Raw genomic sequence first — 21,980 nt, forward strand, 5'->3', positions numbered from 1 at the left:
TTGTTAATTGTTGCAGCTCCAATAAGGTAATATGCATGAATAGATGTCTTTATTGCTATTTATAGATGGATGTTGGAGAGTGTGCATGTGTGTCTGTATTGCACCAGGGTGATGCGTTTCTGCCTACATCCTGTGCCTTGAATCACCTCATTATTTTGTCAGACCCCATACACATTTAAACAATTTGTTCACACAAGGTTTTTCTTTGACTTTGTTGAAATATTCAGTAAATACTTCATCATCACAGCTGAAAAATAAGTGTATGATTTAATCTTGTGTTGGATGAATTAAGCTGCAGGAGGACACAAAACAAAGAGAAAAGAGTTTTATTTCAAATAGAGCAGACACTATCTGATATCAACCCATCTCAATAGGAATACAGTTGAAAGGTTCTAATATCCTTTAGTAGGTTTCCCTTTATAGCCCCAGAACATAACAATCTAATACATTTTCACACAATTAACAAAACACAAAGATACCCAAAGTTTGTCTGTGAGGTCACAGTGACCTTTGACCTATGACCACCAAAATTCAATTCATCTCATCTTTGAGTCCAAGTTGATGCTTGAGCCAAATTTGAAGAAATTCCCTCCACGCGTTCCTGAGATATCACGTTCAACATAATGGTCCAGAAGGACAAACCCAAAACATAATGCCTCGGTGACCGCGACCGGAGGCATTTAAAACAGGATAAAATATGTCACCAATAAAAGACATTTAAATACAAATTTTAAAAAATGAATTGTGTATAAGTAACAATAAATGCAGTAAGTGAGCAAAGTACAGTAAAATAACCAAGTTGGAACCACAACAAACACCTAAACAACCACTAATCAAACATCACTCAAAGTTAAAAATAATATCTTATCAGATCACCACATTAATTCACACGACTAACATCAAAACCAAACACCTCTAAATACTTCAAATCCCTTAAACAAAAATTAAATGTTCACTTTAACCCCAGTACACGTTGGTAGTGCTTTACAGCTTGCCCAGATCATAAGGAATAGACGAATCCAGCGACCGCTTTGTGTGTTCTGCGATCTAGCAGCGGCGCCATTACTGCGGTGGCAAGTCGTAGTGACTCTACTGTCTGCTAACCGTGTTAACCGGTGACTTTCAGCCAAATGCGTCCGTGGTTACATGTCATAACGTATGTAAATGGTCTCTGTAGATAATAAACATAGATGAGCATGTATTTAAGATGGATTAAAGTCAAATTGAAGGCTTTTATGAAGATACAGCTGCCGTCACTATGAGCAACCATGGTGCATTTGGCTGAGAGTCACCAGTTAACAGTTAGCAGACACTTTATACTTGTTCTATTTGTGATGCCGGCTGATTAATGAGATTTACTTTGTGGTCATTAGGGTGCCCTAGTTAAAGCATTATATTTCACAATAACGTAACAGTTAGTCGATTGAGTTAATTTATTCTGTCGGACCACCGCAGCCCCTAGACAGTGCCTTTAGCCCACTAACGTTAGCTACGCTAGCTAAGCAGTTTTAACTTAGCTGACGTTACTTGTTTCACCATGTCAGGTTAACGTTCTGAGAACTCAGGTTTTTCCCAAACTCCTAGACATCATTGTCAAAAGTAATGTTAAATAGAAAGTAAAGGTAAAAGTAGAAAATTGTACACTTCCTAGAACAACTTGCTTCAAACCTGTGCGTATTGTAGGGAGATGCTACCGCAGTATTTTGCCAGATTCGTCTATACACAGACAATACACAATAAATGTGACCGACTATTGAATAATGATGATTGATTTGTTCACAACAGAATTACACAATGACATGCTTTTGATACCCACAATGGCATTAAACAATGATTCAGTTTTAAATGTGACATATAAAGCTGCAGATGGAGAAGAGAGTCTAAAGTAAAGCTGATTAAACATGATCAAACTCAAACAAAGCTATGTGTATTGTGATGTCATGAGAGGTTGTGTCACAGAGGGGAGATACATTCCCTCCCGGTGGCTGCAGCAAGGACTACAACCCATCATGGCGTCCACTCAAAGAACCCTGCAGAACCCATAGCCAGCAGGGCAATCAGGACACAGGTTGCTGCCCCGCCAAATTGAATGAGCCGATTGACCCAGTGAGGGAGCTGTGGGGGAGGGGAACAGAGTAGGTGAAGTAGAGGAAAAGCTTGAGGTGCACAGAGAGAGAAGCCGGTCTTTTGTTGTGTTGCAGAGAAAAACCTTGAATGAGAGTTTTGTTAGAATACGGTTTTGTTTCAGTTACCGACTGACTGTAAGAATTAAGTTGATCTGTTAGACTGAATACACAGACTCTAAGTTGGAAAGCAATGCCTGTCTGTATTAATTTCCTGCACCCACACCTTTAAAGCTCCAAGAGAAAAGCTCCCGACCTCTCAAGACATCACAGTATAATATTTAACAGCTCTAAAAAAAAAAAAAAGAGTATATGGCCAAATAATTTTCAATCATAATGAACCAATTAGTATCAGGGAGTGTTTGCTCTCTTTTTTCAGTTTTTATCTCCATCTTCCAAGACTTCAGATAAATCGTTTTCTATATTTTCCCCAGGGGTGAGCTCCGGTGTTACTGCGTCTCTTGCTCCTTGTAAAGAAAACAAAAGTGCATTAGTATCATTAGTATCAGTAACGAGAGCAGTGCAGAGTGAGAGATGCAATTCGTCATTACTGAAGCAGGGACTAAACTGCACTGGAACTGAAATGATTAGTCGATCGACAGAAAATGAATCGGCATCTATTTTGATAAACAATTAATCATTCAAACATTGCCTCGATCCAGCTTCTCACTTGTGAGGATTTGCTCCTTTGTCTTATGTGACAGTGATGGACCATTGGTTGGATAAAACAAGCTATATGCCACCGTGGGCTTTAGTAAATTGTTACAGGCATTTTTTTTCCTATCTTCTTACATCCATAGATGTAATAGAAAATACCAAACTATATAGTCGATTACTAGAGAAACTAATCATTAGCACCAGCCCTAGACTGCACTAACTCCAGATCCAAGATCAGAGAGCAGCTGAACTGCAATTGTATCCTGGAGCTCTGACAAGATGTGACATAAACAATCGCCCCATCCCTGCTACTACTGATACTCATATCCTAATACTCATAACATAATACATATGATATACTATCACTGCCATTTAATAGAACCTCGCCACTAGTTTCTTTAACGCAATTGATTTTTCGGTGGTTGTAACGGTCTCAGTTTTAAAGCTAGAGTGAAGATACTGGTATCATATCAAACTAGAAAACCTAAGGAATCCACTGGTACCAACCAGTCATCCTAGCATATTTTTTTAATACTAAATACAGTACCTGTGAGGGTTTCTGGACAATATTTATCATTGTTTTGTGTTGTTAATTGATTTCCAATAATAAATATATACATACATTTGCATAAAGCAAGCATATTTGCCCACTCCCATTGTAACTGGCCGCTAATTAGAACTTCAGAGATCAGACATTACTCCCTATTGCAATGTAACTGTTTTATATGTATTATTATCCATTTCCTTTTATAAGTATTTGTTTGTTGCTGGTTGTAGTTATTTATTATATTAATTTGAATTGTGACAACTCAAACCTATGCAGTTTTCCTGTACTTTCCACAATGTGGCAGACACCCCAGAAGGGACCAGGTCACCCCCTTTAATTTACGACCTGCCATATTTTGTTGTTAACGTGGCGATTGGCGAACGCCAAAGAAAAACATGCACGCACGGAGGGAGAAACGCCAGTAAATCGTGAGAAAAGGAAACGTCAGTGAATCGGGAGAAGAAGGAGAGAAACTACCTGTACATCTTTTGTTTATCACCCTTGGTCAGCGGAATGAGGTACGTTGAGCCTGCTTGCTTTTGCTACAGGTCCAGTGGCGCTAGGGCGCCGCACCCCCTGAGCCAGACAGCCACACACAAAAAAAACATTACTACTACTACTACTACTACTACTACTAGTTATAATAATAATAATAATAATAATAAATTATACAAATTGTCAATATTTGTGTGTTTAAAATATGGAATGAACCCAGTAATATGTGTAAAATATGATAGAAAAATCATCTGTGCAAAATATATGGTTTTCCTTCACGTCCCCTGACTCCCCTCTGGCTGTCTGTATGTCTGAAGTTCAGCTCTGGGGCGACGGAGAAATCGCCCACAGCAGGCGGGTCTATGTAGCAGCTTAGCCAATAGCTGATTCAAGCTATGAACGTATAACATTAAATTTAGCCAATCAGCGTCCTCAAATCTAATAAGAGAGGGTCGATTATTTTATCGCCCCAAGCAGGGCTAGACCGGGACAAAAAATAAGCCTTGGCATTTTAGCCCAGACCGGCACCATCCCCGGCCACTTGTGCTGTGTATACCACACTTTGTTGAAGGCTCTGTTAAAGGAAATCCCTTCAAAGGTGGTTGTTTTGCATACTTGCCAACCTTGAGACCTCAAAAATAAGGAAGATTTTTTGAGGTCTCAGTATATGCCAGGCTTTTGTTGTTGCTGCTACACCAGAAAGACCTGGCTAGCTGGATGCGGGCATGCTAATGCATTATATTGCTTTCCGTGCTTGCTCTTTAAAACGATGGGGACGGATCCAGCATGGACAACAACGGGAGTGAGGGATATGAAGCACTTGTCGGGGAAAAAAAGGAAACTGTCTCTCTGTCAAGCTAGCCCTGCTAGGCCGAGTGAACGTCGCACATCGAAATTGATTGGATGTGGCATAGCCCTACCTAGAACAATTTCCACCGGCCGCCACTGGTACAATCATAGGTGCAAGTTGATTGATTCATTCAAACATTTCTGTTTCATTTGTTTGCGTTGCATGTAGCGTCGTCAAATAATCAGCTGATTCTTTCTTTGTTTAACGGTATTTTGAGTTTGCTACCTTACTGAAAGTTATTTGATGGGTGATGGTGATGAATCAGTGATTTCTTCAGTGTGATTTCTGCTATTATTGTGTTCAGTCTGTGGATGGTTTGGGGGTTTATCTTAAAGTAGCATGCACCTTTTAACTGTTAAGGGCATTTGCCATTAAGCTTGCATTGTACAAACTCATATCATTAAGAACATCATTTTATTTGTATGTATTTATAGTTGTAATTTAATCACCTTTTGCACTGCTAATTGTATTAATCATATTTAATCATGTGAAACTGTAGATTGTGTTGGTGTCATTTGTATAAATAGTAAATGTATTTTCTTGTATATTTCCTATAGTTTCACGGTGCTACGGTGTTGGAAGTGTTTGGTGGCGAGGAGGAAATAAACCGTTGAGCATCAGTTTGGACTCTCTGCGTCTTGCTTACCCAAGCCAAGGGCTGTTACATGTTGTTAAGAGTATTAAATACTTGACAAATCTCCCTTTAAGGTACATTTTGCTCAGATAAAAATGTGTGATTAATTGCAAATTAGTCACGATTAAATATTTTAATCGATTGACAACCCTAATATATGTATGGGATAATGTATAGCGAGCCAGTCATTGTTGTGAAATAAACCCCGACAGGGTGATGCGGATCTAATAGGAAGGGCTGGACCCCGACGTGAAGCATCACCCTGAAGGGGTTTATTTCACAACAATGACCTGCTAGCTGTATATTATCCCGCTTATTACACGGCTACTTACTTAAGAAATCATTAATTTGATACAAAAATGGTCCGCCAGAGTCCGACATCAGAACTGTGCCCATAGCAACAGCACGTAATAACAGACCGTAGAACGCCATGATTGACCAATCAGAATCGAATATTCAACAAAGCCTGCCTATCTATCTATCTATCTATCTATCTATCTATCTATCTATCTCATATACACATACTATATTCAACAGCTTAGATATAAAATGATTACCTGAGGCTTTGGACAGAGTTTTTGCTCCACATTGTTGAAGTGCTTCCTGGCTGCCTCCATACTCTCGTCATCAATCTTCCTGTAGTAAACCCTGATCAGCTTCTCAGAATAGCAGACTGGGAGAAACATGGACTTCTGACAAGAATGACAGCAGCATAAATTTGAGAATAATGACATAACTGAGGTTGCCTTACAAAGAAATACATACGAGCTATTGCAACAAAAGACAAACTGTTGTTATTTAGTTCTGACCTCGTCTCTGAGGATCTTGAATGCCCTGTCAGGTTCTTCCTTTTTGTAGAAACGCATCTCATCAATGGGGTTCTCGTCTTTCATCCCATAGTCCATGATACTGTCCTAAAAGAGAAGGGTGAGAGAGAAGCCTGTTTTTATATTCTCAAGTAAATGATGCCACAACAGAGGTAGGCAACATCTTACAAATAATCAAACAAGTGAAGTACAAATAATTGGACTAAAACTCACCACAACTACAAAGTCGTCTGTCAGCCCATCACCCTCAGGGAGTTCCAATTCCTTTTTCCACATTTCCTTTTGCTGGGAGAGAGGAGAAAAAGATAACGCTCAGTAAGAACATGCCCACATGAAGCAGTTACATTTTAAAAACACACAATCAACATCTTTGTTTCTCAGTTTTGGCTATCTGTCCACACCAAAACAGTGTTTTTTCCAGAGAGTATAATCGTAATCTAGATATTTTACTGTGTTTTGGAAAACAAAGCTTTTGCAAAAAAAAGATGTAAGCCTGCCCAGTTGTCAGGTGGCTGTGTGGCAGTAAAATTAAGAAAAAGTTTCTGTTGCCTCTAAGTTTCTTTGTGATCTCTCTTTTTAAATGTCTACATAACTGGTCACACACCACAGGTGTTGTTGTTAACCAGTATTCAAGCTGAATTTGTCAGATAACATTGCAATCATAAAATAAGGATTATCAGCACTGCAGCTTGGGAATAATGTTAACATGTAAATAGACTGCACTGACAAAGAAGTTTACTATTCACACACTCACACATTAATGGCATCAAAGCTGCTGCAGGCGCTGGCCTAACCATCAGGAACAACATGGGACACTTTGACATATGGACAGGAGGAGCCGGGGATCGAACACCCAACCTCGCTCTACTCTATCTCCTCCACAGCTGTTAAGTATTTATGAGCTATAAATCACTCAGCATACTCGATCCATTGACGACAGTGACAAAAATATGTAAATGGCACCACAAAGACATTACTGCACACCTTGGTGAGGCTTGGGTGAGGCTTCGTTTCACCCAGACACCTGTAGTTCTTTCGAGAAATGATATTGTGCAGAATTTACTTATTCAGCCATACAAAGACACAAACACACACACCTGGGTGACATCTGTGTCATTTGCCTTGGTTTGGCCCAGAAACTTATAGAGGCGTCGATTGGTGATTTTTTTTAGAATCTCCCTCGCCTCTTTCAGCTCCGGGGAGCTCGTTTCGGGACAGTTGAGTATTTGTTCAAACACATGATCTACAGGACAAACAGAGAAACATAGTGGAAGACAGATGAGTTAGAACAAACCAAAGAAAATGTTACTACATCATTGATAATATTACACAAATAAATAACTAAACTGAGAGGCATAACTCACAAAATTAAGCAAAATGTGACAAAATTATTTAAATTGTTCTTAAAAAGTGTAGTGTTTTTTTTAAGGCTGTCAAAGTTAACACGATAACACAAATTTGTTTTAACGCCACTAATTTCTTTAACGCATTAACTATAAGTTAACGCTAATTGTATCAGCTAATAACTAATGCTATTTGATCTTTCGGAGCTTGTAGCGGGTCAGTTTTGTGAAGATACTGGTATCATATGAAACTAGAAAACCTAAGGAAATCATCCATTGGTACCAAACATTTCATACTAGCTTGGCGCATCGGAGGTTAAATAACGCTGCAAACTTGCGCTAATGTTTGGTGAGGCAAAACTATCATGGCCAAAGGGGTCCCTTGACCTCTGACCTCAAGATATGTGAATGAAAATGGGTTCTATGGGTACCCAGGAGTCTCCCCTTTACAGACATGCCCACTTTATGATAATCACATGCAGTTTGGGGCAAGTCATAGTCAAGTCAGCACACTGACACACTGACAGCTGTTGTTGCCTGTTGGGCTTGAGTTTGCCATGTTATGATTTGAGCATACTTTTTTTATGCTAAATACAGTACTTGTGAGGGTTTCTGGACAATATTTGTCATTGTTTTGTGTTGTTAATTGATTTCCAATAATAAATATATACATACATTTGCATAAAGCAGCATATTTGTTGATAAGAGTATTAAATACTTGACAAATTTCCCTTTAAGGTTCATTTTGAACAGATAAAAGAATGTGTGATTAATTTGCAATTAGCTCTGGACAATCATTGGATTAATCGCGATCAAATAATTGAATCAATTGACAGCCCTAATTTGTTCATTTTTATGATTACTATAAAACTACTACTACTACTATAACATTTATTTTATATAAACATGCTTGATAAAAGCTAGCTTAATCTGGAATGTATATTATCACTCATTACATCTTTGTAATTTACAGGACTGGTTGCCATTCATCATTTAATATGTGCATTATCAAAAACAGATGCTTTCAAAATTTTAATTGACCATTTGTTCAACCCAATAGTCCAATCGTAACTAAGCAACCGTAACCAGGCACGGCAAGTTAAGGATTTCTCCACCTGCTGAAGCGATGTGCATGGGGCTATAAGAGCGAGAGATTACTCGGCATCTAGAGTTTGGAGGGTTGTGTCTTTATTTAGCCTTTACAAAACCAAAATCACAAGTGCAAAAGTGTAAGGGATGGATTAAACGATGTGTTTATCTTCTCCAACGTGCCTTTAATCATTCATGTCTGGCTAACTACCTATAGACTGACAGCAACATCTACTGTGTAATGTTTCCCCAATTTATTGAAATATGTAAATCTAGTTGCTAATGTATCAAAGTTTAGGGTAATGTTTACAGCTCTGCCCTGCTCTCTATTAGATTTGGTGAAGTTCACATGAATTTTACACTCCGACAACTCCCAGCCAATCTCGTTACCCCAGAAAACACACTGGTTAGTTAATATCCTAAAATCTTTCTTTTTTTTTGTGATGTTAGAAGTAAAAACGTACTATTTGAAAATACAATCAATAATGCCTAAACCTAATCCCTGTCTTACAAATCCAAGTATATAGCAACAGGGTTATGTTATGATCTTCCATTTTTAGGTTTTCTGGTTGTCCGTCCGTCTGTATATTCGTCAAGTCCATTCTCGTGAACGTGATATCTCAGGAACACCTGGAGGGAATTTCTTCAAATTCAAACATCCACTTGGTATCAAGGATGAAATGATTAAATTTTGTTGGTCAAAGGTCACTGTGACCTCACATAACACATTTTTGGCCATAACTCAAGAATTCATATGCTAATTATAACAATTTTACACAAATGTCTAATAGGATAAAATTACATTTTGGACAGGCATGGATGTAAACTGCAACTTGACAGGTTGGTGGAGGCATACAACCGTGAGGCGTTAATTCTAGTTCCTTATCATACTTAACTAGCTCTACACTGCAACACAGGAACAATGCTGTTTCTTTGTTTCCATGTCTTCTACATGGATCATAGTGAGGATTCTGACTTTTTAGAGCGGCGTGAATGAGAGTCCGTAAAGACGATCTTTATCGAGCTCATGGGTCAGAAAAACGATTCATCCATGTGTTCATATTAGTTTATGAATACTGGTGAGCGAGCTAGCTAAGCTGTTATTGTTGTAACTAAATTGCTAAAGTGTACAAGTAAAGCTGGCTTTATGGTTGACTAATGGCTTACGCTTTGATTTACAGTTCCTCAGATCCTCACTAATGCTTTAATATGCTAGCAGTGCGGCGACTGTTAGACACTGTTACGTCAACTGCTAGACCTCAATAGTTGATCTCCTTGCGTGCAGGTTAGTAACTGAGCCATCCAGTACCGAAAATCCTTAGAATAATTCAGAAAATTGTCAGTTGTTCATATCAGTTTATATAAAAAACTAAAACAGCAACAAAAAAAAAAAGCAAACAAACAAAACACGGGTGATAATACTGATGTTTAGACAGTTCAGCATGTTTTAAAAGACGGACATGAAGCTTTTGTTAAACACGGTACAGATGGTGGTTCATGCATCCTGCCCACTCCTCCCTGTGTCTTAATGTTAAAACACAAGCTCATAGTACACGGTGGTTTCTACAGACCTGTCAGCTTGGTGTAGGCCACCATGTCATCTATGGCTGTGGAGAGAGTGAACATTTCCCCCCCTGAGCCTTCAATCTCGATGTGCTTGTCTGCTTTTAAAAAGGCCTCTGCGATCCTGGATACAACATATTATCACTTTTATGCATATCATACAAGAGACTGAATTATAAGCAAATGAAATAAGCTACAGCAGACAAAGGTAAATGCTGTTGGAATACCAACGTGGGAAGGGAGGGTACTCACATATGCTGTATGATAATGTTCACTCTGTGCTGGCAAACTCTTCTGTGGAGACAGTACCTTGTGTGGAACATGTCATACAGATTGCCCTCTTCCTGTTAAAAGAATGATCTGTATGTTACAACTAATCATGTAAATGCAGGGTACATATGGAAGTAAAGACAGGTCATTAATGTGCATGTGTATAGGTCCTGTTTGTGCATGTGTGTATGTATTTTTATGGCCTGTGTGTAATGTGTAAAAAATAACAACAGTGAAAAAACTGAATTTCCACTCAGGGGATCAATGAAGTATGCCTTCTTCTTTCTTCTTCTTCATGTTTTTTTTTTCTCACAAATACACATTCAGATACATGCATGAATTTGTTTTGACATGCACACAAAAGGTGATGTACACTGTATATTTACTACCACAACTTTTCTGTTTCTTCTCCGATCCGATCGCTAACACCTCTCTGAGCACAGCCGCTGTCACTCTCGCTCTTGCTCGACCACACACTCACTATGCATTGAGCTATTAAAGGAACTATGCTACTCATGTAACACAAGTCATCATTCTCAGTCAACATGTTTTTTTCTCCAAGACTTCAAGAATGTCCCTGTTTTAAAAGCTGATCAAAAAAGAAGACGTAGTAAAGTCAGCACCTTGTCTCTAGTGCAGATCTGCCTCTGCCCGTCCACCTCACACACCCTGACAAACTTTAGGAAGCGGCGATAGTCAAAGTTGTTCTGGATGCCCAGGTAGTAGCAGTCCCTGAGAAGAGACAGAGTGAAGAAATGTATTAAGAAAATGGGCTTATTACGAAAAACTAACCCTGGAGAATGCTGCATATTGTTAAAATAATCCGGAGAATATTGTAATTGTTCAGGGGAAATAATAAATCAGTGCTCATAACTCTGCATCAAATAGTGAATTGTTCTATAGTAGCTGTTCAACAAGCCCCACCTGGCAAGGTAGTCGAACTTGTCCACATCAATGCCATTTCTGTTGTTGGCCACGATTTCATAGAGGAAGGACTTCTCTTTTTTCCGACCTTTATATGGCCACTGTGGAGATGACAGCACAACAGTGGCATTAGACATTGGCTGCTCTAGCAATGATGATGATACTGATTTCACACAATTCACATGGGCTGTATTAATGCCCAGTACTTCCTGGCCTTGAGCTGCTTTAGTCGGTCCTGCAATCACCCCTTTGATGAAGTCAGCATCATTGGGCAGCACCTTAAAACCAACAACACAGACTCCTTTCAAAATCTGCACAAACTCTGCCTTATGAAAAGTACACTTTCATGTATTGCAATGTTTTATGGATGTTCATTGTGCTAAGCTTTGATGTTTAAATGATATTGCTGACTATTACAGCAGTAATACTTAATTTCAAGATAGCTTCCATTTCCACTGTACTAGACATGTCATTTTTGATGTCATCTAATTGCATAAAAATAGAAACTAGAACCTAAGGAATCCATTGGTACCAACCATGTCATACTAGCTTGTAGCGAAAGAGACTTAATAACGCACTACATTTATGGTAAATTTAAAGGGGTAAATAAAGGGGTCCCTTTACCTCTGACCTCAAGATGTGTGAATGAAAATGGGTTCTATGGGTACCCACGAGTCTCTCCTTTACAGACATGCCCACTTTATGTTAATCACATGCAGTTTGGGGAAAATCAAAAAGCAAAAAATTGGTTATAATAATCATCCGCTTATAGTGATCAATTTGACCCCAACAAACGTGATCACTATTAGCGGTTTCCACTGTATTATTTTAAAATATGAACGCTACATATTCAGGATAATTCATGCACCTGTGAGTAAAGTATACAAACAAGAAACTTTGCACTTATGTGATATGTAGATGTCAGCACAACAATTGTAACAACAGCGATTATAACAACGAGCACTGGGTAGTCATATGAATCGCTTGCTTCATCAGTAAAGCAAGCGATGCTGATCACGGATTAAGTATTATCATTCGCTGAAGGTAAAACAGTCCTGCAACTTCACATAAGTGTTGCACAGTAACGTTACAGCAAACTAGGGCTATTAATCAACAGCCAATATTCGAAGCTTGGAGGAGCACTTTAAGCTATCGGTTAGTAGGCAGCAGAGACTTGTGTCATTAAAGTGGCAGTAGGCAGTATATATTTGGCATCATTGGGCAAAAATTCCATAATAACCTTTCGGCATATTGTAATTCAAGTGTTCTGAGCGATAACTAGACTTCTGCACCTCCTCATGGCTCCGTTTTCAGGCTTTAGAAAATCTAGCCCGTTACGGGAGACTTTGACCAATCACAGGTCATTTCAGAGAGAGAGCATTCCTATTGGCTGTGCTCCGGTCATGTGACTGGTACTTGCAGTTCTTCAAGCCATCTCAACTTGATCTCAATATGGCTGCAGGGTCACAAACTTTCTCATTTTACAGCTAAACCGTGCACTACAAGATGATTCTGAAAACATTTGAGGCGAGAAATAGGCGTTAACGGAACATATTGATTCATATTTGATCAGCGCTGCCTAGTTTGACCGTTTGGTCGGAGTTCACAAGTGATTGACAGCTTGCTCTAATAGACAGCAGCTGGACAGCAGATCTCAGGTCAGCTCTGACTGCTTGTTTTTCTCCGGTCTATGAAATCTTGCAGATGCAGTAAGGAGCACCGGAGGACACAGAGGCACATGATTTTTTTCAGGTTACCTGTTTCAAGGATATAGTGACCGTTTTATAAAAATGTTTTTAATCATATATTTGCTCCAATCTGCCTACTTCAGCTTTAATGTCCAGTACCTCCTGGCCCTGATCTCTTTTAGGCAGTCCTGCAATCATCTCTTTGATGAAGATAGTGTCATCGGGCAGCTTCAGGCCATTCTTCTTCATCTCGTCCTCCAGGTTATTACTTTTCACCATGTGGTCAAACATCTCTTTAGAGGCTTCCTCATGCTGTAAGATACACCGAATCAATAATATATTAATACAAGAATTTAAAATGAAAAAACAATGCCTCACTGCTCAAGTAGAAAGAGCCCATCTCTACAGGATAAACAGAATGTGAATGCTTGTCTTATGTCTCACATTTGCTAGACGACAGGTCTGTGGCCATAACTTACATGCCGACTGGGTGCCTTGTAGTACATACGGCCTGCTTCTCCCTGCTCCCCCTAATCCAGATCTTTAACCTCTTCATCTCTACTACTCTCTTCATACATTGAGAGTGACCCACAGGATGTTGGTGTGTGTCAAAGGGGTCCCTTTACCTCTGACTTCAAGATACTGTATGTGAATGAAAATGGGTTCTATGGGTACCCACGAGTCTCTCCTTTACAGACATGCCCACTTTATGATAATCACATACAGTTTGGGGCAAATCAAAAAGCAAAAAATGGGTTATAATAATCATCCGCTTATAGTGATCAATTTGACCCAGACAGACATGATCACTATAAATCACTGTATTATTTTGCAATATGAACGCTTCATATCCAGGATAATTCACGTACCTGTGAGTAAAGCATACAAACAAGAAACTTTGCGCTTACCTAATATGTAGATGTCAGCACAACAGTTATAACAACAGCGATTATAACAACTAGCACTGGGTAGTCATATGAATCGCTTGCTTCACTGATGAAGCTAGCGATTCACGGATTAAGTATTATCATTCGCTGAAGGTAAAACAGTCCTGCAACTTCACATAAGTGTTGCACAGTAATGTTACAGCAAATAGGGCTATCAATCAACAGCGAATATTCAAAGCTTGGAGGAGCACTTTAAAATCTCGGTTAGTAGGCAGCAGAGACTTCTGTCATTAAAGCAGCTCCTGGTTGTGTTTTTTATACATGCTTCATTTTTGTGGTTGGTTATTATGTCACACATTATAGACAACAGAAAAAATAATTTCTTACCTTCCACTTTTTCTTTTTGTCAACTTGTGGACGTGCTATGTCGATGAACATCTCCTTAAACATATGGGAAAAGGGCCCATGTCCTAAATATGGAGAAATAAATATAAGTTAACCTAATGATGATTGTGTGTAAAGTGAACTAACGTAAACGGTGAAGTGAGCTATTTGTAGATCTAGTATATCTTAGCAGGCCTGTTTTGTTTGTTTGCTGTTAATGTAAATTCAACACTCCCTCCTGTTTATTTGTTGTTTTGATGAACTTGGAATGAGGTACATTTTTCACAGCATTATTTTCATCAATGCAACAATATACCAGTAGTCGTGCCATACTCAGCTCTGCCCACTATAGATGAAACCATTGAGTGTCTATTTTGTTAGTAGTGATCGAGTGAAGGAGGGAGTCAGTTTTTGTGTATGCAACGACTGCAACACTATAAAAGCCTTCCAGGAGAGACTGTCTGAAAATGTGCGCTGTTATTGTGTATTTAAATGATTATTGCACTTATAAATATTTAATATTTCACATTAAAGGCCCTCCCAGTAGGTCAAAGGGCATAATCTTTCAACTTTCCTGCATGTTAGGCATCAAATCCGAATGATCTGTTGAGTTTTAACTGGTAGTAGCTCACAGCTAACAGTAGTTAAACATACATTGTACATTTTTATGTGAACATACGAATCATTGCACAACCCTTAAAACCTACTACATGTCATAGTGAAAAGGTGCGTATCACTCACCCAAGTCATGGCAAAGACCAGCAATCTGCACACAAAGGATGTCCCTGTCAGTGATTTTGAGTTCCGGGTCCTCGTCAGTGATGTCGCGTTTCGGCTGCCTCTGGGCTTTAGTGATTTTGTAGTCCTCCTCTTGCTTTGTTTGCAGAGCTTTTGCAAGTTCTCCTGCTAAGTGTGCCACCCTTTACAGCACATACAGCACACAACAACAACAACAAAAACTCATTACACAGTTACCACACAAATATCCTTCTGCAAAACTGGAAATATGAACTTTTATTATATCTATACTACGGTATGCAGTGTGTTTACTTTGGTTTTATTGATTTTATTAGGTGATTTACGACAAACCAGTCTTTGCTGAATTTCGGTAGTGATTACCTTAAAACATAAACTATCTGATAACATATGGACATACCCAATTGAGTGTTCAAAGCGGTTGTGGGATGCTCCAGGGTACACAAAGTAGGCCCCTCCAAGCTGCTTGATGTATCGTAGTCTCTGGAACTGAGGTGTGTCAATGATTTTGATGAGAAGTGGGTGTAACTCCACCGTGCCGTGGATGGGATCATTAAACACCTAGCAGAAGATAGAACCAAAACCCAGTTCAATTATGACCCAAAAGAGTACCAGTAAAACCAGCTCCAGTTCTCCTGAGGGCTGTGCGAGTTAGCTAGAGGATAAAAATATGAAAATATTTGGGCACAGTGAGCCCAAACATGAAGCCAAAGCTTCAAAGGAATGGCTTTAAACATGCCGACAGGATCATTGAGCACCTGGTAGAACAAACATTGGACACACCTATTTATCTCAAAAGGAGTACCAGTAAAAAAACAAAAACGCTCCCAGTTCTCCTGGTTAGTGAACTAGTTTTTCTTCATTTCATACTGCAATCTGTCTCACCTTCATTTTCCATACCTCCCACGTCTCATCATCTTTTGCTACTCAACAATAGACAGTAAACATACATAATCTGGACTTTGGGGTTGTGTAGGATCTTTCACTAACCCTGGCATCTTCCACACTCCCTTGTTGTTTATTCCACAAGCTCTGCAGCTTTCCTCTGTTTAGTCTCCCTTATCTCTCCAGCCCTGGAAATGTAGTGTGATGTTCGATTAAACATAATATATTTGTTTATATCTTTTTTATGGCAGTAAAGGTGTCAACTTTATAAAGATGCTCCGAGATGGCTGCCAACATGCTTTCCTGAGAGCTTGGGCTTGAGACAATCCATCAAATATCATCACAGAAGTGTTTTGACAAGGACTTGAAATGATCATGGACTCCTTCAACAAAAGACTAGATGGGGTCTTAAAGGAGCTATGTGACCTCAGATCAAGTCTACAATACACCCAAAAGGATGTGGATGAGTTAAAATCACTTTCTGACAACTTGTCAGTTCAATGTAAAAAGCTGAATGACATCAAAACAGTTGGCTCAAGTCTTAACAACATGAATGGCAAAGCTGATTACTTGGAAAATCAGTCTTGTCGTAACTATTTGGTCTTTGAAGGAATTCCGGAGACTGGCCATGAGAAGTGGTCTGACTCTGAAGAAAAGATCAGAAAAGTCATCTCTGAAAAGCTGAAACTTGGCCATAAGCTTATAAAACTAAAGCATGCCCACCGCTCTGGCAAACCACCTGGCCAAGGAGGAAAACCAAGACCTATAGTGGTTAAGTTCCTCAGATATAAAGACAGGCTTGCTGTACTGGAGAAAGTGAAATTCCTGTAAAGGCACAAACATTTTTGTTAATGAAGACTACTCTGAATCTGTTCGACAGAAATGCAAGGAATTGATCCCAGCGATGACAGAGGCCAGAAAAAGAGGGGACGTTGCTCATCTGAGATATGATAAACTGATTACTCATCATCCCTCTAAAACACCTAAGGAATAGGGAAGTGATTCCCCTTCAGTTTAGATTGAAGGCAAGAAACCATTTCCACACACTTTTTTGTCTTAAACAGTTACCTAAAATGATTACATGATTCAGGAAAACAATTGTTCAAAATTCCAAAAGCCCAAGGGTTCAGGTAATCACTTTTCTCTTTGTAAAAAAGGGCTTCATTTCAAATGTACACCTATTCCTAAAATGACATCTTGTATTTGAGCGTCATGGATCTGTGATAATTGTGCACCAGTGTTTCCTTTTTATGCATTTAATGATGATGAATTTAAATAATTTCAGTTATTGACTATTTAAAATCAACATTCTTCAAACCTGTACATTTGTCTTTAAGGCGAGATATGAGGATGCAGATGTACCTCATTGTTTTAGATATTATTTTGTTAATAACTCTCAATTCCATAATTACCTAACCAGACAGGCTGAGAATCTTCATCGTCCTTTGTATAAAAGATCCCGTGGTCAGGTTTGTATCAGATTTCGTGGCGTTATCTTATCGAATGAAAATGTCCATTTCAGCCAAAACATTAGGACAGAATGGGCACCCTGACCGTCTGCGGCTACGCAGCCCCATACGCAACAAACTGCGATGCACTGTGTGTTCTGACGCCTTTCAATCGTAACAAGCATTAACTTTTTCAGCAATTTGTACAGTAGCTCTTCTATTAGATCAGACAACACGGGCCAGACTTCGCTCCCCACGTGCATCAATGAGCCTTGGCCGCCGATGACCCTGTCGCCGGTTCACCGGTTTTCCTTCCTTGGACAACTTTTGGTAGGTCCTGACCACTGCAGACTGGGAACATCCCACAAGAGCTGCAGTTCTGGAGATTCTCTGACCCAGTCGTCTAGCCATCACAATTTGGCCTTTGTCAAAGTCGCTCACATCCTTACACTTGCCATGTTATGGCTGATCGGTGGTATGTGTGAAACAAATAAACATAAACACAAACATATTTATATATTAAACATGATATGTATTACCTTGCTTTCTTTCTTTTTGATGCTGTCAGAGCTCGTATCTGCGTCTGCCGACATGATGATAGTTACACGGATAATGTTGGGTTCGAACAATACCTGGCTTTAATATCTCCACCACACCTATCTGATTGGTCACTGCCCACATAGTGAAAATATTTAGGGAGTGATTAGATGACAATAACATTTCAGAAAACCAACTAACAAAACAGAAACATGTTCATGAATAAAACTCGCCCACAAACGCAGCGGAACTGGTAGCCTTATATGTCAATTTAGGAATGTTGATTGTGCTAATGAATAAATCTCACAAAATGTACACAGGTGGTATTCATCAGGAAGAAATAAACAATTTATGAAAAGTTCGGGTTAACTGAATCGGACTTGGATCACTCGTAGGAACAAACCTCACAGAAGAAAGTGAGATTTATGATAAGAGTAGGAAAATTGTTCTTGCATGAGGCCCAATGAGCCCAAGCATAAAGCCAAAGCTGCACAGCAATGGCTTATAAACACGGCGAAGGAATCTGGTAGCAAATGGTAGAACAAAAATTAGAAACACCTAGTCTATTTATAATCCAAAAAGAGTACCAGTAAAAACCACTCCCAGTTCTCCAGCGTGATCAGAGAACTAGTTTGTCTTCATTTTATACTCCATGTTCCTGCCAGTAAAACTCATTTGAACTTTAGAGAGAGCACACAAGAGCAGCAAGTTTGAAATCGTAAATTTAACACCCTTAGAGTTCAAATTAACACTCACCCAGGGTTTTAATGAGAACCACTGTGAAAGTGTTAAATCAACACTTTTGAAAGAGTATGAAATATATCAGAAAGATGACAACGATGACAATTTAGGTATGATCTAAACCAGGGGTCTCCAACCTTTTTTCCTCTGAGAGCTATTTTGACAAAATGAAAGTGGACTAGAGCTACTCATATTTTATATTATTAGTAACATTTATTCACATTGCTCAGCTCCACCCAAATCAGCTGAATAAGCTTCTTTTGTGTGAACATTTAGAAAATGTTGATATCCAACATTCACATTTTGACATCATCAACATCTTAAATTCAGCAGCATGTGCATATCTTTTTCTGTATGCATTTCTTTACATTTTCAATGTGTCAAGCTCACACTATTAAATTCACATCAGATTAATGTCATAGAACACAAAACAATGTTGTTACTTATTTTACTTGTCCTTATTTTCTGTCTGTCCACATATCACTGTATCACATCACTTCCCTTCAGATTCCCTTCATCATCTGTAGTTCCCATGCATGTATTACATGAGTGTTTTTAACAGTTAGTGAGATGACTGGCACTGCATGGAGTCAACAAGAGAGATGTATGCTGGAGTGGATCCACTTAGGTCCACTCTTATGGAGTCATTTAAATGTTCATCTGTCAGTCTTGTTCTGAACTTAGATTTCATGAAATTCAAGACAGCCAGCTGGGCCGCATCGCTGGAGTCAACCGACTCATCACACTGGATGGAAAACCATTTGCACCTGTCTATGTCCCGTTCTAGCTGCTCCGCAGCATCCACAGACAGCGCAGACACTGTCCTTGCCACAGTATTAGCACCAAGTTGTACATCGGCGATAGCAGACATTATTTCTGTCTTACTTTTATGGTCCTTGAATAGCGTTTCAGCCACCGCAATCATCGCCTCTTTTACAATGCCCCCATCAGTGAAGGTTTTTTTGTGCTTCGTTAGGATGTGCGCCACTTTAATTGAAGCCTCTGTTGCTGCATTGGCCTTCTTCGTCAGTTTGGTAAACATAGACTGTTGTCTTTTAAGCGTTGTTTTCAGCTCTTTTACCTTCTCTGTTTATAGACTGCTACCAGCCGGAAAGTTCCGTGAAAAGTTACCGTGGACTTTTGTGAAGTGGCGCTCGACGTTACATCTTCTACCAACTGACACGCTCACACCGCAGATGAGACACACAAACTTGTCTTTCACATTCGTAAAAAAAACTCTGTTTCCCATTCCTCATGAAAATAGTATGTTTTTTGCCTTTTTTCTTGGCCTGGCTATTTTCTGCGGTCATTATCAAATCTGGTGTGTGCTTGCTAGCCTGCTAACATCTCCTAATGTTACGGCGTCACTTATGTAATCAAACTTGGCAGCAGCGTAACTTGTTTAATTGACAGCTGATTGGCAAATAATCAGTTTGTGTCAGAAGGGGGCGGTATGTCTGAATTGGATTGGATAGAAATTTAGATTTACCAAATGACTTTGTCTTATCAAATTTGTTTACATATTCTTTGAACCTTTAGCGAGCGACTCAGAAACGGGTCGAGCCACTGGTCGCGAGCTACTGGTCAGGAGCGAGCGACGTGTTGGAGACCCTCGATCTAAACTATCTATATGTAGACAAATGATAAACTTACATCTTTGGTTGAAGAACTCTGCAATGCCTCTTCATCACTTCTCATTTGCGTGGGTTGTCCGTTTCACGGTCACTGCTACTAATGGACACAGACAGGAAACTCCCACTGGATGAGGATGGAGGTGATTCTTGAGGTGCGCCTGAATGTAAGAACAAAAGATATAATAAACAATTCACCTTGTTTGCAGCATAGCTGTGGATCAAATCTTGGAATTAAGCCATGCAAGAAACTAATTGTGCACTCAGGAATCTAGAGTGAAAACATCTGCTTTGGCCATTTAAAAATGACACAAACAGACAAAAAAAGATATGCCCCATTTTGTGCTATAAAGACATTACTTGTTTTTAAAGCAATCATTACCTCAACAAGTTAAACATGTTTCCCTCAGGTGTCTTAATATTTCATGGGCCAGTCTTATTATTGGATGTAAGATAATTATTAAATCAATGCAATGGATGCATCTGAAACTAGAATGGCACTTGGAGAGTGCAGACCTCCGCCAAGCTGCCTGATTGCCCCCCCTCTCCGTTCAGCTTGCGCCGCCATTCTTGTTTATTTTTGTTTATGTTGAGATCAGCTGTACGCAGTGGAGCAGCGTAAAACACTTTATTCAAACTCGACAGAAACAAAGTAAAACTCACCTAAACCGTCGTCGTTACTCTTTCCAACAATCACCAAGTGTGCTTTCGTCGAACTCAACTGTAATTTCACCAAGTTTAATGTGAAAAAACGCAGAATCTACATGTGTCCCCCGCTCTCCCTCTCTCTGCAGGCAGAAGGAAAAAGGCAGGGTGACGCATCATGAACGCGTCATCAGTTACACGGCACATGTCTTAAAGCCTGTGGTGTAAATGCACAGGCTGAGCGGAGTTATTAAAAGAAATTCCAGAAGCCGGATCATGATCTGGATCGACACCAAAATCTAATGGATTGTTCATTGTACACCCCACCCCTCCACAAAATTTCATTCAAATCCATCGCGGACTTTTGGAGTAATCCTCCAAATGGACAAACCAACAAACCAACGCCGGGGAAAACATAACCTCCTTCCTTACCTTCAGAAATGAATTCTTCAAGATTGGCAGCTTGATGTATTTCTTGCAGTTTTGATACTGCATCATTTTGTCATCTACAACATGAGCCTATAGAGAAAGAGAGGGACAACTAGACATTTCTTTGATATCCTTTCAGTATTAATAATAATAGCCTAAATAATGACAAAAACAAAACAGCCACTACACTCAAATGGTCTCTGATTCACCAAAATATACTTTTTGGAACTGAAGCTTGTGGGTACTCCTAGTCACACCTCTTGTGATGATATCTTCAATATCTTTATATCCTGTTACACAAATGCACTGAAAAACACAGATTGGTCCCTTTATGCAAGCTTCCCTGTGGCATAAGCTTTACTGAATAGTAGTCAAATATAACAGGTGCATCTTTAAATAGCTTACAATGTTATGTGTGTGACATTTACTAAACAGGGGTCCCAACATTATATATGATAATTAGCCAATGCTAAGAAATTGTAACGTTGAATGAATTTAAAAATATATATCACACTTAGCAAAGTGAAATCTTATACTTACACTTAAATTGAAGCGTTATTGATGTTACAGAGCTGTCCGCCACTGTCCGTTATGAACGTTGTCATCACTACCGCATTGCATTGTGGG

The 21,980-nt window shown here is 39.3% G+C and overlaps 1 protein-coding gene across 3 annotated transcripts; it reads right to left on the reverse strand.

Annotated features, from left to right (window-relative positions):
• Window positions 1-310: 310 nt before the first annotated feature.
• On the reverse strand, window positions 311-18,037 carry LOC141772777 (deoxynucleoside triphosphate triphosphohydrolase SAMHD1-like). Of its 3 annotated transcripts, XM_074644173.1 has the most exons (15): window positions 17,910-18,037; window positions 15,438-15,598; window positions 15,023-15,201; window positions 14,285-14,367; window positions 13,149-13,322; window positions 11,323-11,423; window positions 11,022-11,130; window positions 10,381-10,472; window positions 10,137-10,252; window positions 7,231-7,376; window positions 6,347-6,418; window positions 6,116-6,220; window positions 5,864-5,998; window positions 3,805-3,903; window positions 311-2,590 (listed from the first exon to the last, which is right to left on the reverse strand). In XM_074644173.1, exons 1-14 carry the CDS (start codon window positions 17,961-17,963, stop codon window positions 3,823-3,825), a joined length of 1,608 nt encoding a protein of 535 aa, XP_074500274.1. In that variant the 5' UTR covers window positions 17,964-18,037; the 3' UTR covers window positions 311-2,590; window positions 3,805-3,822. The 3 variants fall into 3 exon arrangements, with proteins under 3 accessions (XP_074500274.1, XP_074500273.1, XP_074500276.1); XM_074644172.1 differs by lacking the exon at window positions 3,805-3,903 and having other exon boundaries at window positions 311-2,115; window positions 13,170-13,322; XM_074644175.1 differs by lacking the exon at window positions 3,805-3,903.
• Between the last annotated feature and the right edge of the window lie 3,943 nt (window positions 18,038-21,980).

The sequence above is a fragment of the Sebastes fasciatus genome, chromosome 8 (genome assembly GCF_043250625.1).
Source record: "Sebastes fasciatus isolate fSebFas1 chromosome 8, fSebFas1.pri, whole genome shotgun sequence".
Lineage (NCBI taxonomy): Eukaryota > Metazoa > Chordata > Actinopteri > Perciformes > Sebastidae > Sebastes > Sebastes fasciatus.